Source organism: Peromyscus leucopus, chromosome 22 (genome assembly GCF_004664715.2).
Source record: "Peromyscus leucopus breed LL Stock chromosome 22, UCI_PerLeu_2.1, whole genome shotgun sequence".
NCBI lineage: Eukaryota > Metazoa > Chordata > Mammalia > Rodentia > Cricetidae > Peromyscus > Peromyscus leucopus.
Window position 1 is genome coordinate 10,916,353 of NC_051081.1, and position 14,042 is coordinate 10,930,394.

At 41.4% G+C, this 14,042-nt stretch overlaps 1 protein-coding gene across 3 annotated transcripts in view; it reads right to left on the reverse strand.

Annotated features, from left to right (window-relative positions):
* Hnrnpm (heterogeneous nuclear ribonucleoprotein M) overlaps nucleotides 1-14,042 on the reverse strand; it is a 46,777-nt gene extending 32,735 nt beyond the window's left edge. For 2 of the 3 annotated variants that reach the window (XM_028859916.2, XM_037197957.1), the window contains exons 1-2: nucleotides 13,856-14,042; nucleotides 4,526-4,695 (exon numbers count right to left, since the gene is read on the reverse strand). In XM_028859916.2, coding sequence (XP_028715749.2) covers nucleotides 4,526-4,695; nucleotides 13,856-13,968 — 283 coding nt within the window. In that variant the 5' untranslated portion in view covers nucleotides 13,969-14,042. Of the gene's footprint in view, nucleotides 1-4,525; nucleotides 4,696-13,855 lie in introns of those variants that run through there. The other variant, XM_028859918.2, reaches the window with a different exon arrangement.

The following is a 14,042-nucleotide window of genomic DNA, read 5'->3' on the forward strand; positions in this document are numbered from 1 at the left end:
TCTATTGGACTATATATACTTGCCCTCTAGGCCTCTGTTTTCTGTCAGCAGCAATCTGAAAATTACTCGGTGATGATCGTTAAATATTAACACATGGATTAAAGGCTTAAAGAAATCTTTGCTTATACAAATTAAACTGACTGCCGCTAAACTAGGATTTGAAAGTAAACTATCACTGACTTTTCTTTCTTCCTCAAACGGGGCACAGTGTTTATTCACCAGTGCAGCTGAGTCTTGCCTGGGTGGCAGTTGCCCCACCTCCACACTGCTAGCTCCAAACACCTAACTTTGTTTTTCTTTCTTTCTTTCTTTCTTTCTTTCTTTCTTTCTTTCTTTCTTTCTTTCTTTCTTTCTTTCTTTCTTTCTTTCTTTCTTTCTTTCTTTCTTTCTTCTTTCTTTCTTTCTTTTTTTTTTTTAAAGATTTATTTATTTATTATACAGTGTTCTGCCTACATGCATGCTTGCAGGCCAGAAGAGGGCACTAGATTTCATTATAGATGGCTGTGAGCCACGATGTGGTTGCTGGGAATTGAACTCAGGACTTCTGGAAGAACAGCCAGTGCTCTTAACCACTGAGCCATCTCTCCAGCCCCACCCAACTTTTTTCATTCTGAGGATTTTTTTTTTTTTTTTTTTGGTTTTTCGAGACAGGGTTTCTCTGCATAGCTTTGCACCTTTTCCTGGAACTCACTTGGTAGCCCAGGCTGGCCTCGAACTCACAGAGATTCACCTGGCTCTGCCTCCAGAGTGCTGGGATTAAAGGCGTGCGCCACCACCGCCCGGCATCGTTCTGAGGATTTTAAGGGCTCCAATTAATGTAAGACATTATTTCTGTTGTTGTTGTTGTTATTATTATTATTTTGGTTTTTTGAGACAGTTTCTCTGTGTAACCTTGCCAGTCCTGGAACTCAATCTGTAGATGAGGCTGGCCTCGAACTTAAGAGATTGACCTACCTCTACCTCTAAAGTACTGGGATTAAAAGTGGGCACCACCACAGCCCAGCGGACTTTATTTTAAGATGAAAAAAAAAAAAAAAAAAAAGAAAAGAAAGAAAGGAGGGGCTGGAGAGATGGCTCAGTGGTTAAGAGCACCGACTGCTCTTCCAGAGGTCCTGAGTTCAATTCCCAGCAACCACATGGTGGCTCACAACCACTTGTAATGAGATCTGGTGCCCTCTTCTGGCCTGCAGGGACACATGCAGGCAGAATACTGTATACATAATAAGTTAATAAATCTTAAAAAAAAAAAAAGGAAAAGAAAAAAATCACCTTTTGTTTAAAAGAAATCATCATTCTGGTACCCAGTCCTTATAGTCAAACATTTTAAAGACAGTATCCCATTTTTTGAGTAGCTACGGATAATAAAAATTATTTTCAATCATAGTTCTGCAACCTCTAATTTAAATTCATATAAAAATGGTTCCCAATTGTTTTTTCAATCCAGTACGCTCTGGTGTCAAACCATTTGTTACTTGTAATGCCTCCATTAAAAAAGGATGACCAAGTTATGGAAGTCACCTGTCACACCAGCACCCGTCTCAAAAAAAAAAGTCAAATAAAATAAACCTTCACTTTGTTCCTCTGGGACACCTTGGAGCAGGGAGCAGGTAGTCAAGCAAAGGGCAAGATGTAAAAACAGTATCTTAATGCAGGACCTTCATTGATAGGAGTTGAGCAAAACAGCAGCACAGCTCAGAGGAGAAAAAAAAACACTTTCCATGCATCTTGTCTTAAAAATGGGCAATACTGATTTCACTATAGCACCACCAAACAAGCTCTGTGTCATTTTCCAAGGGGAAAGTGCAAGTGACCAGGTTTTTACAAGATCATTAACAGAATATCCTAAAATGCTGCTAAACAGGTAAAATTAAACACAAAATACATGCTTGGTATCAAAGAAGGAGAAGAGAAAGATCAGGAGTCAGGAAATGGTACATGAGACGCTATCACCAGTGCTGCCTTTTTAAGCTCCTGTCTTGTTCTGACAGGCTGCAACTAATGACACTTGGAATGGCAGAGACTGGAGGTAAAGGCAAATAATTATTCCTCTTATTCCAGGAAGACAGAGTTTTCTCAGAGAAGACTGCAGATTGGAAAAACTGCTTTGATTACACCAGCCCAATCTCTGTAATCTATTTAACTATAGTTACCATGAAACCAAACCAATCCTTTTAGGGTTTAAGTATTTCTATCTGCCACTTAAACTTTCCGAAAACTTAGGACTTTCTGACAACACATTAAATTAATGCCTTTAATCCCAGCACTCTGGAGACAGGCATTTGTGTCTCTTATGATCTCCACAGAGGCTAGTCTGGTATACACAATGAGTTCTAGGACATTGTTACATAGTTAGACCATCTCAGAAAGAGATCAAGATGAGACCATCTCAAGAAGAGATAAACAGTGAGAGAGAGAGAGAGAGAGAGAGAGAGAGAGAAAGAGAGAGAGAGAGAGAGAGAGGAACTAGTAACATATTTTAAGATCAAACAAAAATAAAAAATTTTCAATCTCATAATAAAAACAAGAACATTTAAGAAGCCATACATAGGTAAATAAAGTAAATGTCTTTAAACTTCACACACTGAATCTAAACATTACTACAGAAAAATTAACCTTTCTTACTCCCAATCCAATAATTGCTAATTATTTAGACAGCAGAGTAATTAGTTTAACCTGTACCTGGGAGCACTAAGCAAGAACATTTTAACATTCAATAAAAAGATTTACTGCACACCTGTAATTCTGAGTTACACCAACAAAAGTACACTGAGAGGGAGGAGCACCCACATCCATGGCAGTAGGCCAGGGGAATATGAGAACCAGTTTGGAAGGCTCCAAGTAAACCACCAGGCTGGCTCCACACTTAATACAGGACAAAATAGTAATTGAGGTGAACTGCTTCTACATCCAGAAACGTCATGCCTGCTGCTGCTACCAGCTTCATGGCTTCCAAAAAAAAACTGAATTACTGAATGGTAAAGCAGTAAAAATATCACCTACTTTATCCATCATGTCCCAAAACTGGTTCACACACTCCTAAAAATGAAAAAGTAGTTTGGCCTGCAATCTCTTACAAAACTCTAACAATTGCATTTTCAAAGCCACATTCCTGGTTCTTGGAACTACTACACCTTATTATCAATGGGGATAGCAATTCAGTGGTTCAACCAAATCACAAGAACACAAATTTGGGGTTTATTCCAAAAACTAATTCGAATGAGATCCAACTGTACTGTACAGAAATTCTAAGCTTATATGAAAGCAGCAGTCCCAAGGAACCAAGAACACTGTATCTGGGATGCCACATGACACTCCCTTCAGACAAAAGAAACTTCACTCTTGCTCTAAGAGGATTGGCAGGAATGATTTGGCTGATCAAGGCAGGAAAACAAATCTCACACCAAAACAGTTTTTCATCTGTTTATCTGAGAAATACCACATGGGAGCAGCACATGTTACTGTGAAGGTTCACGGTGCCTAGTGCTTCTTGCATGTCATGGTCAAGTAAGTAATGGGATAATGATGGCAGTGGCCACTCAGTTTCAAAACTCAATGCTGGGGCACCAGCACACACACCAAAGGGCCATCCAAGTGACATCTTTGTCACTAGAATTAATCATTCAACAAATCAAGCTCAAATCTCTCTTCATTATGAATGCTCCAGAAAACCAATACCTTTCAGTCCTTCAGAGACTCCATTAAGGGTAATTTGATCCTAGGTTCCCTTGGGGGAGAAGAGGAGCTTCTTATCTACCTTATCTAAACCAGGACCCAGCAATCTCTTCAGTCCTGAGAGCCACCATGAGAGCTAAGAATCAGGAAGGAAAGGAGGACAAGAGCAAACAGAGTGCAGGAGAGGGCCACGCACCGGTGTGCAGAGGCAAGGTGGTCCCCTCAGACCTCCAGGCGGCAGAGGCCCTTGGTTGCTTGACCTGTCTTAGGCCAGGATTTGGATACCTGGGCCGGGACACCATACACCCTCACAGCACCACATGCACAGATGATTTGAGCTCTCCTACTGCCCATCTCTCTCTTTACTTCAGAGGAGAGCTCAGTTAAAACAGCAGATCCTGTTACAGAGTTTAGAATCTGAGCAACAGACATTCCAGGCACCAAATTTTGATTCCAGGATACCCACAAAAATTAAAACTATCTCTTAGCCACTTAAAAAAAAACTTAAAAGACAGAAGTAAATTAAAACACACACACACACAAACACACACACACACACAATAATGTGAAAATTTTGATAAATTTCCTTAACATAACAACACTCCTCTCAAACCTAACTGAAGTCCCCAATAAAGCCAGTAAAATTATTTGTAGGTCAAGGGACCATATAAATCACCCTATTTAACATGTGGGTGTGAACGCAAAAAAAAGGGTGGAGGGATCTAGTGGTAGCTCTAAACCTGAACAGAACACATGCTCTTCCTAGAGCAGCTTCCACTGACAAAAAAATCCAGATTAGCCACAGAGAAGACACACCAACCTTCTTACCCTACTCCACCACCAGTACCATTACCTTTTTCTTTAACCAGGTCTTTAAGTGACTGCCATTTCACATCAAAAGGTATGTTGGTAATGAAGGCTCTGTATCTTTTAGTTGGATTGGTATATGGCTCAAAGCGATTGCCTCCTCTTTTTATGTTTTTCTCCTTCCTCTTCTCATTCTGAGTAGGTCGTTCTCCTTCACTGAATTCAAGAGAAAAAGTTTCTATGTTAGTGGTATCTGTGGTACCAGGTTTATAATCCCACAGTTATGTATGACATGAGGACAATGCTGGTTTTGATTTGGAACATTCCAAATGAAGGTCTTCACAGCAGATATTTGCAATTATGCATTCCTTATAACCTAGCCTCCTCTCCCACCCCCCCACCCCCACACTGGGAATAGTGCACATGCCTATAATCCCAACACCTAGAAAAAGGAGGCAGAGTCAGCCTCACTTAAATGAGAACAAACACATCTACCTATCAAGAACCCATGCTCAAGAGAAATCCTAGGCTTAAGTATAGTTCTTTATGCTGCATAACACAGAAGGAGGGAGTGAGGCCAACTTCCCAGGCATGGGGGTGAGGGATGGGGGAGGGAATCCATCACCTAAGTTTGCCAAACATAATACCATCTGCCAACACATCTCTAAATGTTTCTTGGCAAAAACAAAAGTTCTTAAATTATACATCAATCCACTTGTCACCATTAACTAGAGGATCTATGGATAGAAATGTACTTAAATATAACTTTCTTTTATTTTTTTATTTTATTTTATTTTGGTTTTTCGAGACAGGGTTTCTCTGTGTAGCTTTGCGCCTTTCCTGGATCTCACTCTGTAGACCAGGCTGGCCTCAAACTCACAAAGATCCACCTGCCTCTGCCTCCCAAAATCCCAAATATTTAAAGGTTTACATTTAAAAACATCAGTCAGTACTGGGAGGTGGTGGCACACACCTTTAATCCCAGCACCCAGGAGGCAGAGCCAGTCTGAGTTCAATGCCAGCCACAGCTACAAAGAGAAACCCTGTCTCAAAAAAATCATTTAATTAAAAAAAAAAAAAAATCAGTAACACAGTAATACTTTCAGTCTGTTTTCATAGACTGCTCAGCTCACCTGTTAATTCTAAACTACATAATAAGTAGAGGACACAGGCAGTAGTATCTCGCTCATATTCTCCTGATCCACCTACAGCTAAAAGTAAATTACAACCACAGCAGCTGGGGGTTTGGTTTGAGGTTAATCATAGCACATGACTCACCACTGAGAAGCAGCTCACTGAGTTTTACTACTCAAAGGGTAGGCACAGCACCACTGCACACAAATCCTGTTCTGGCCAATCTCTCTCTCGCTAATTTCCTCATAAGCAATTGGGGTTTGAACTACCTCTTGTTTTCAGCTTTTCAAAATATTGGCCTTTCTGAACATATATTGATTACCAACTGTATTCAGAAAAAACTCCTCAAAAGATCTCTCTCATACTCAAATGCAGATTATGTAACAGGCAGTATACCATAAAGTTCATCTTAACATATTCAATGCTATTTTTCTCACATGCCATAAGACTAATGATGATTTCCTTCCCAAATCCTTATAGTAATAGCTGTTTTTTAAAAAGTATTTTCTTCCATGCATATTGAATGTTTTGCCTGCATGTATATTTATACCATGTGCTTGACTGGTGTCCAAGGAGGTCAAGAGAAGGTGTCAAATCCCCTGGAACTGGAATTACTGACAGTGTGAGCTGCCAAGTAGATGCTGGGAATTAAATTCAGGTCCTCTTAACCATGAGTCATCTCTCCAGATCCGTAACATTTAATACTGAAACCTCGTCCTGCTTAAGCAGATAATACAAAAGTATTCACAGAAAGACTTATTTTTTTTGAGACAAGGTTTCACTATGTAGCCTTGTGTGGCTAGGAACTATGTACATCAGGGTGGACTTGAACTCTGCCTCCTAAGTTATAAGTTATAAACAGGATTTTCTGTTTTGTTTTAATATTCCCCCCAAGACAGGGTTTCTCTCTGTAGCTTTGGAACCTATCCTGGAACTCAATTTGTAGACCAGGCTAGCCTCAAACTCACAGAAATCCACCTGTATCTGCCTCCCGAGTGCTGGAATTAAAGGTGTGCGCCACCATCACTCGGCTTTGTTTTAAATTTTGTGTGTATGTTTGAGTGTACATGCTGCATGGAATGCATGTGGTGGTCAGGAGACAACTACTAGGAGTTGGTTTTCTACTTCACCATGTTTGTCCTGCACCACTGTGTCTGAGTCATCTTGCTGACCCTTTGTAGGCATCTTTATCATAAATACTCCAAATCTGGAAGATATTGAAAATAAGACTGATAAAGTACCTGCAGCAAAAAGAATCTTAAATTTTAAAATAACAATTCAAGACTATCTGTATCAATTGCATAACCTCTGTTCACTTTTTATGGAAAATAAAAACAGCATTCAAAAAACGTAAAATTCAGTAGGGTTGTAGTGACACACATCTTTAATCCCAGCAGAAGTAGGTGGGTCTCTAAGTTAGAGACCCACCTGGTCTATGGAGTAAGTTCTGGGGCAGCCAGGGCTACAGAGACCTTGCCTCAAAACAAAAAGCAAATTTAGTTTACAAGCATCACGTTAAAGTTTCATCTATAAACTCTCTCTGTAAATTAACTCACAATGGATTTCAATCTGAAAAAGCAAAACTGTCTTCAAAATTAAAAGTATCTGCTCTGAAAATAAGTAAGCCAGGCCTGGTTGCACATACTTTTAATCCCAGAAGGAAGGAGGCAGAAGGTTGAAGCCAGCTTGGTCTACCATGAGAACCTGCCTCAAAAAAAGAACCTGTCAATGTTTGCAAAAATGGTAGCACCATTTTACCAAGAAAATACAATTCTCCCAAGTTCCTTTTTCTCTCTGATGATACTTAGCATGGTCATTATTTAAGTTTACCTATTATGCCAGGTATTTAAATGGTATCTTGGTTTTATTTTTTCCCTAACAACTCACAGTTCTGGGGTTTTATTTTTATATGTGCATATTTGCAATCTATATTCTTTGGTGAGATGTTCACAAATACTTGTCCTCGCCGGGCGGTGGTGGCACATGCCTTTAATCCCAGCACTCGGGAGGCAGAGCCAGGCGGATATCTGTGAGTTCGAGGCCAGCCTGGGCTACCAAGTGAGCTCCAGGAAAGGCGCAAAACTACGCAGAGAAACCCTGTCTCGAAAAACAAACAAACAAAAAAAAAAACAAAACTTGTCCTCCCCTGCTTAAAGACAAGTTCTCATTCTACCCAAGGTAGCCTTAAACTTTAGCCAAGGATGACTAATTCCTGACTCTGCCTCCTTAGTGCTAAGATTACAGGCCCACACCACTACACCTAGCTCTTCAACCATTTTTAAAAATCAGGTTATTGGGCTGGCAAGATGGCTCATTAGGTAAAAAGACACTTGGTGTCAGGCCTGATGATCCAAGCAAGTTCAGTCCTCAGAACCCACATGGTGGAAAGAACAAACTCCTGTAGGTTGTCCTATGACCTATGCATGCATGTGTGCATGAAAAAGAAAACATTGGTAATTAATTTATTACTGAATTCTGAGCCCTTATTTTACTCTATTTTTAGACAGGAACTCTAGGTTGCCCAGGCTGGCTTAAACTGGCAATCTTCTTGACTCAGCCTCCCAGGCAGATATTCTTGTTATCCTGTATTCATTGCACTTCAGGATGCTTGATGGCAGTCTTAACTCTACTCAATAGGTAACAGTAAACCCAATCCCCTAGTTAAGAAGATTAAGGTCAAAAGTGTCTCAAGACATTTCCAAATGTCCCAAAGTTAGAAAGGGTACACCCAGGGAGAACTGATCAAGGTGCCAACAAGGAAGAACTGTTAAAAGTGTTACAAAGCGGGGGTTAATGATTTAACTAGAGAACAGAGCACTTATCTGGCAAGCACAAGACCCTGGATTCAGTCCCTAGGACAAGGAGAAAGAATGAGAAGATGAAGATGTTATATAGCTCTTGGCTCTCTACCTACTGAGTGCTGGGACTACTGGTGTATACTTGGGTTAAACTTTACACTTTCTTCTCGTGTTTGTTAAACTTTCCAGCATATGTCAGTGTGTTTGAGTTGTAACGTTAACATAAACTAACAAATCTGTAATCTTTCAAAGAACCTGCAGACAACACAGGCAGCTAATCTATGTACTTTACCTAACTGGCTCTCAATCCCAAATTGCCAAGAAAAACTAGATTCTGGCACCCAGTTACTCAAAGTTCCAAACAAGCCCAATAAAATAATCTTTTCTAATAGTCTAACAAATTGTTTTATATCATAATATGCTAAGACCTAAAATATATTAGGTATCTGCAAGACATTAAATCAACACCTGTTTTATACAACTTTGGGATTTATCATTGCTCTGCCACACTAAAATTATACTATATACAAAGGTGACAGTTTATATAAAGATCAAGTGCCTTAATTTATATAAACCATGAAGGACTATTCTATTTAGTACACTAAAACAGTCTCAAGCCCAGCATGGTGGTACATACTTTTAATCCCAGACTGAGGTGGACTTCTGAGTTTCAGGCCAGCCTGGTTTATATAATGAGTACCAACAAAGAAAACAAACCAACAAAACCCACTTGAAAAAAAAATCAAAGGGCAAAGTAACAACAAAGCTATGACAGCACACACTCAAATAACAGAGCCTCCTATTCTAATCTCGAGCTAACAATCTAATGTGCCTTTTGTCTCCCTAGCATCTCTTATTGTCTTCATGACATTCCTATGCATAATTACCACTTATACTATTTTTGGAATTTCTCAATCAAGAGAAGGATATAGTTTGGGAGAAAAATCTCAATACCTTGAAATTCTGATTGTGTCTTCAGAGACAAAAATCCATCTTCCCTCCTGAAAACAACCTCTTTCATAAATCAATCTTCAGAGACATCTTTTAAATTCTGACCATTTAATGGAACATTATTCTAGCTACAGATTCTCCACTTAACGAACCACATAACTCAGTCCGTTTCTAGTGTGACTTTTTACTAGCAAACCAACATAGCCTGTATCTAGGCTTGCTGTGGGGGGATCAACAACAAGGATGTGTGGTAGTATGCACCTGTATGCTCAGCACCCAGGAAGCAGGGGCAGAAGAGTATGGTAAGTTAAGAGGCCAAGCAGAGATATATAAGATCTTGCCTTAAAAAAAAAAAAAAAAAAAAAAAAAAAAAAACAAGCCCAGTGTTTGTTTTGTTAAAAAGCACCACAAGTTAAAAACACCACAAGTGGTGGTGGCCCACGCCTTTAATCCGGAGCTGCTTGGGAGGCAAAGGCAGGTGGATCTCTGTGAGTTCAAAGCCAGCCTGGTCTACAAAGCTATTCTAGGACAAAACAAAGACAGCATAACCAAAAGCAGTTTGGGGCTTTTGAGAATATGCTTTTTCCCAGCTCACTAGTCCAGTTCTATTCTCAGCAATGTTTCTCTTTAATAATAAACAGTCTCTGCCCAGCATGGTAGAGAATACTTTTAATTCCAGATCTGGGGAGGCAGATGAAGGTGGATTTCTGAGTTTAAAGTCAAAATGACCTACAGTGAGAACTTGTCTCAACAACAAAAACAAATAAGTAAACTGTCTATTTCTACAAAAAAAGACTAAGACCAAAAACAAGTTGGTATATGTTAAGTACAAAATATGTAAGGACAAGTACAACAGGTATCTAAGAGCTAGGGCCATACATCAAAGTCTGAATAATACTCCTTATAAGTGGAGGCTACTACAAAGTTACAAGTACTTAAAAAGAGTTAGCACACAGCACACCAATAATAATTTTGAGAGGTGTGAAAAGGGAGACCTATTTGCTCCTAGCCTTTTAGCACTGCACCCACTTGGGAGGTTTTAAAACATTTCAACCAGTGTCCATCAGAGAAAAAAGTCTAAGCATTGATCCTACTATAAACTACCAAAGAGACAATTCAGCTTTAACTCTAATACTGCAAAACAGAGTAATATGAGAGCTCATTTGGGAAACCCTCAAGGAGGGGTGGGGGGAAAGGTAAAAGTAAGCTTTGCAGGCTGGCATCTGTTTCTCCAGTCATGGGGGAAAAAAATTCAAAGGGTAAAGTAACAGCAAAGCTGTGATCTGACAGCACACACTCAAATAATACAGAGCCTCCTATTCTAATCTTGAGCTAACAATCTAATGTGCCTCAAAATCCTTTTCACCAAATATACAATCACCTTTTAAAGTACAGCAAACAGAGCAGGGCATGATGGTACACATCTATCATCACAGCATTCAGGGGAAGGAAGCAGCAGGATTCAAGGCCAGCCTGACCTACAGGGTGAAATGCTGTCTCAAAAAACAATAGGTCAGTGGTTAAAAGCACCCATAGCGCCCAACTTCCTTTAACTCTAGCTCCAGGTGATCTGACACCCTCTTCCTGGTTCCAAACACTGGCACTCACCTGCGTGCATATATGTAACACTTAAAAAATAAAATAAAATGGTCTCTACCATCAAAAACTAAATAAGTGGACTGGAAAGATGGATGGCTCCGTGGTTAAAAATACTAACTGTTCTTCCAGAAGACCGGGGTTCAAGTCCCAGCACCCACTGCTAAAAACTCTAGTTCCAGGAGATCTGATGCCCTCTTCTGGCTTTCATGGGCACTGCATGCACGTAATGCATAAACAAACATGCAGGTAAAACATTCGTTCACATATTTTTCCTTTTTCTTTTCTTTTCTTGTTTTTTTGAGTTTCTCTGTGGGCTGTCCTGGAATTCACTTTGTAAACCATGCTGGCTTCAAACTCAGAGATCTACTTGCCTCTACCTCCCGAGTACTGGGATTAAAGGAGTGTGCCACCACTGCCTGGCTCACATAATATTTTTAATACAAAAAATAAAAACCAGTTGGTGAGAAGATTCAGTAGGCAATGCTTATAAGCATGAAGACCCCAGTTTGATAACTAGTCAAAAAGTAGGGAGGAAGCACTCTTCCATTCTTTTAGAAGTTTTACTTCAAGGATTTTGTAACATACACACATATACACACACAAAACAAACAAACAAAAACAACTGTTCCCCACCCATACTACAAAACTGTTTAAGTGCTGCCCCTTTCTCAAGTATCCTCCATTAAGCCAGTCTCAGACCACTCAGGTTCTTTCCAACACTATTTCATCTCTGAAACTTTCTATGCACATAGTTTGTCAAATGACTCAGTCACAAGATATCTATTTAAAATGGACAGTAGAAAATTTGCAAACTACCACTGTACTGAGTTCTATAACAAATTCAACCTTTCACCTAGAAAGGTTCTGACAGCACTTCACCCTATAACTTTTCTTAAAGCCCTTCAGATAAGGCCCTCAGAAATCCTACAAAAGCCAGAAGTGATAGTGCATGCTTTTGATTCCAGCAACAACTGGGTGGCAGAAGCAGGGGCATCATTACAAATTCAAGGCCACCAAGGTCTACACTGTAGACTCTACAGGCTAGCCAGGCATCTATCTCAAAAACTGGGGTAACAGCAAAGGTTGGAGAAGGAGAAAGGAAATTGGATCCTACAAGACATCTCTAAAACAAAGGCTGAAAAAAGTGAACATAGGACTGACTGGAGGTGTAGCTCATAGGAAAGAGTGCAAGACTCTGGGTTCCAAAGGGGGTGGACAGGGAAGTAACAATAACACATTCAAAAGGCTGAGACGTTCCATAATAAAGTGTTGGGAATAACTAAAGGGAAGCCCCTCTCTCTTTTATTTATTTCAGTGTTGTGGGGTGGAACCCAGGGCCTTGTACATCCTGAACAAATACTCCTAATGGGCTATAATATCACAAGTTCACACATTTTTGGTTTGTTTTTAGACGGGCACTCATATATTGTGGGCAAATCTTGAACTTGTTATGTAGCTGAAACTGGGGAACTCCCAAATACTGAAATCACAGATATGAACCAGTTAACCAATTACTTCTACATAGATCTAGAACACAGATCTACATAGAACACAGATTCTACATAGATCCATAACACAGTAGCCATTACTTAGTAAATGCTTTATCAACAAGTGTTTAAATACTTTTAGTCCCCAGAATCCTAAAGCTTCCTGCCTTACAAATCTGATGGCAGACAGAAAATTCAGAGATATAAGCTGGTGGTCTTAGAACCAAAATGTTTCTCCACACCTTTCTCAAGTAATGGTAAATCAGTGTGAATAAAGTTTCACGGGAGCATAATGAAACGTTTTCCTTCTTGAAGACAACTTTTTCTTTGGCTCGGGAAGGTCTGCCATGTAGTGTGTTACTAGGGATGGAATCTAGTTACTTTAGAGTGTCAGGCCACTGCTCTATTACTTTACTACGTTCCCATCCCTCTTTTTTAGTTGAGACACGGTCTCACCCAATTTCCCATTGATTGAACTCACTCTATATAGCCTGGCCACACTTTGCACTTTGGATCCTTTCAGCTTCAACTTCCTCCCCAAAAGCTGGCACTCATCAGGCCGAACTGACAAAAACAAACCAAGGACTCGGGACAGACCCCAATTAGGATTCCGAAAAGGAAATGATGAAGTCTGGCTATCCTAATTTCTGAAACCTTGAAACCCCAAAGAGGTGCCTTCACCCGCGCACACTTTATGTCTGTCGCTAAGATGAACACTGAGCAAGCTGGGATCACTTCTCCCTCCTGTTACCAACTCTGCGCTTGAGGAAGAAGCGGAAGGATTCCAGCCCGGGAGCCTGGGTCCGGGGACTCAGTACTTCTGATGGAAGTACTTCCTGCAGGAGAGATGAACGGACACCGAGGGTCTCAGAACCCTGCAACCAGGCAGGTGCGACACCTTCCCTGTCCCGCCGCCGTTTGCTGACCGTACACGTGATAACCCGCGCGCGTACCCCTGCCACCCCTAACTTGGCGGATCTGAGAAACTGAGACAAGAACACCCCCACTACCATGGGTTGTAATGTTGAGGGGTTGAAACCACACAGCCTTAGTAGCTCAACCCTCGAGACCCCTCTGAGGGGTGCAGCGAGACTCGGGCTCCCGCCAGCCTGCACGCCATCACTGCTCCCAGAGTAAAAGACCAGGCAGGCCACAGGCCTCGACGACGCGCCCGGGCCGCCGGGAGGCTGAGGCAGCCGAGGCAAGCGCCGTCGGAAGGGGGCGACCGGTGCGGCTCTCCAAGCTTCGTCGTCATCACAGCCTCCGCTGCCCCCGACTCTCGGCAGGGAAAGGCCTGCGCAGACGCCGCGCCGCCTTAGGGGAAGAGAAAGCGGCCAACACACCTAACGGAGCTGCAAAGAAGCCCGGCCCGAGTTGAGAAAGGCAAATTGCTGTTAGAATACTCACCCCTTCGGGCCTGGAGCTCCGTTGCCGCTCGGCACGCAGGGCGCGCCGCTCTCTTCCTCCATTTTGGGCTCTGTCGCTGCTACTTCAGCCGCCGCTTCGACCCCTGCCGCCATTTTCTCCGCGTCTGGGCTTTGTGTGAGGGAGCGAGCTGTGCCGAGCTGCGCCTGCGCGCTCACGTGACCCCGCA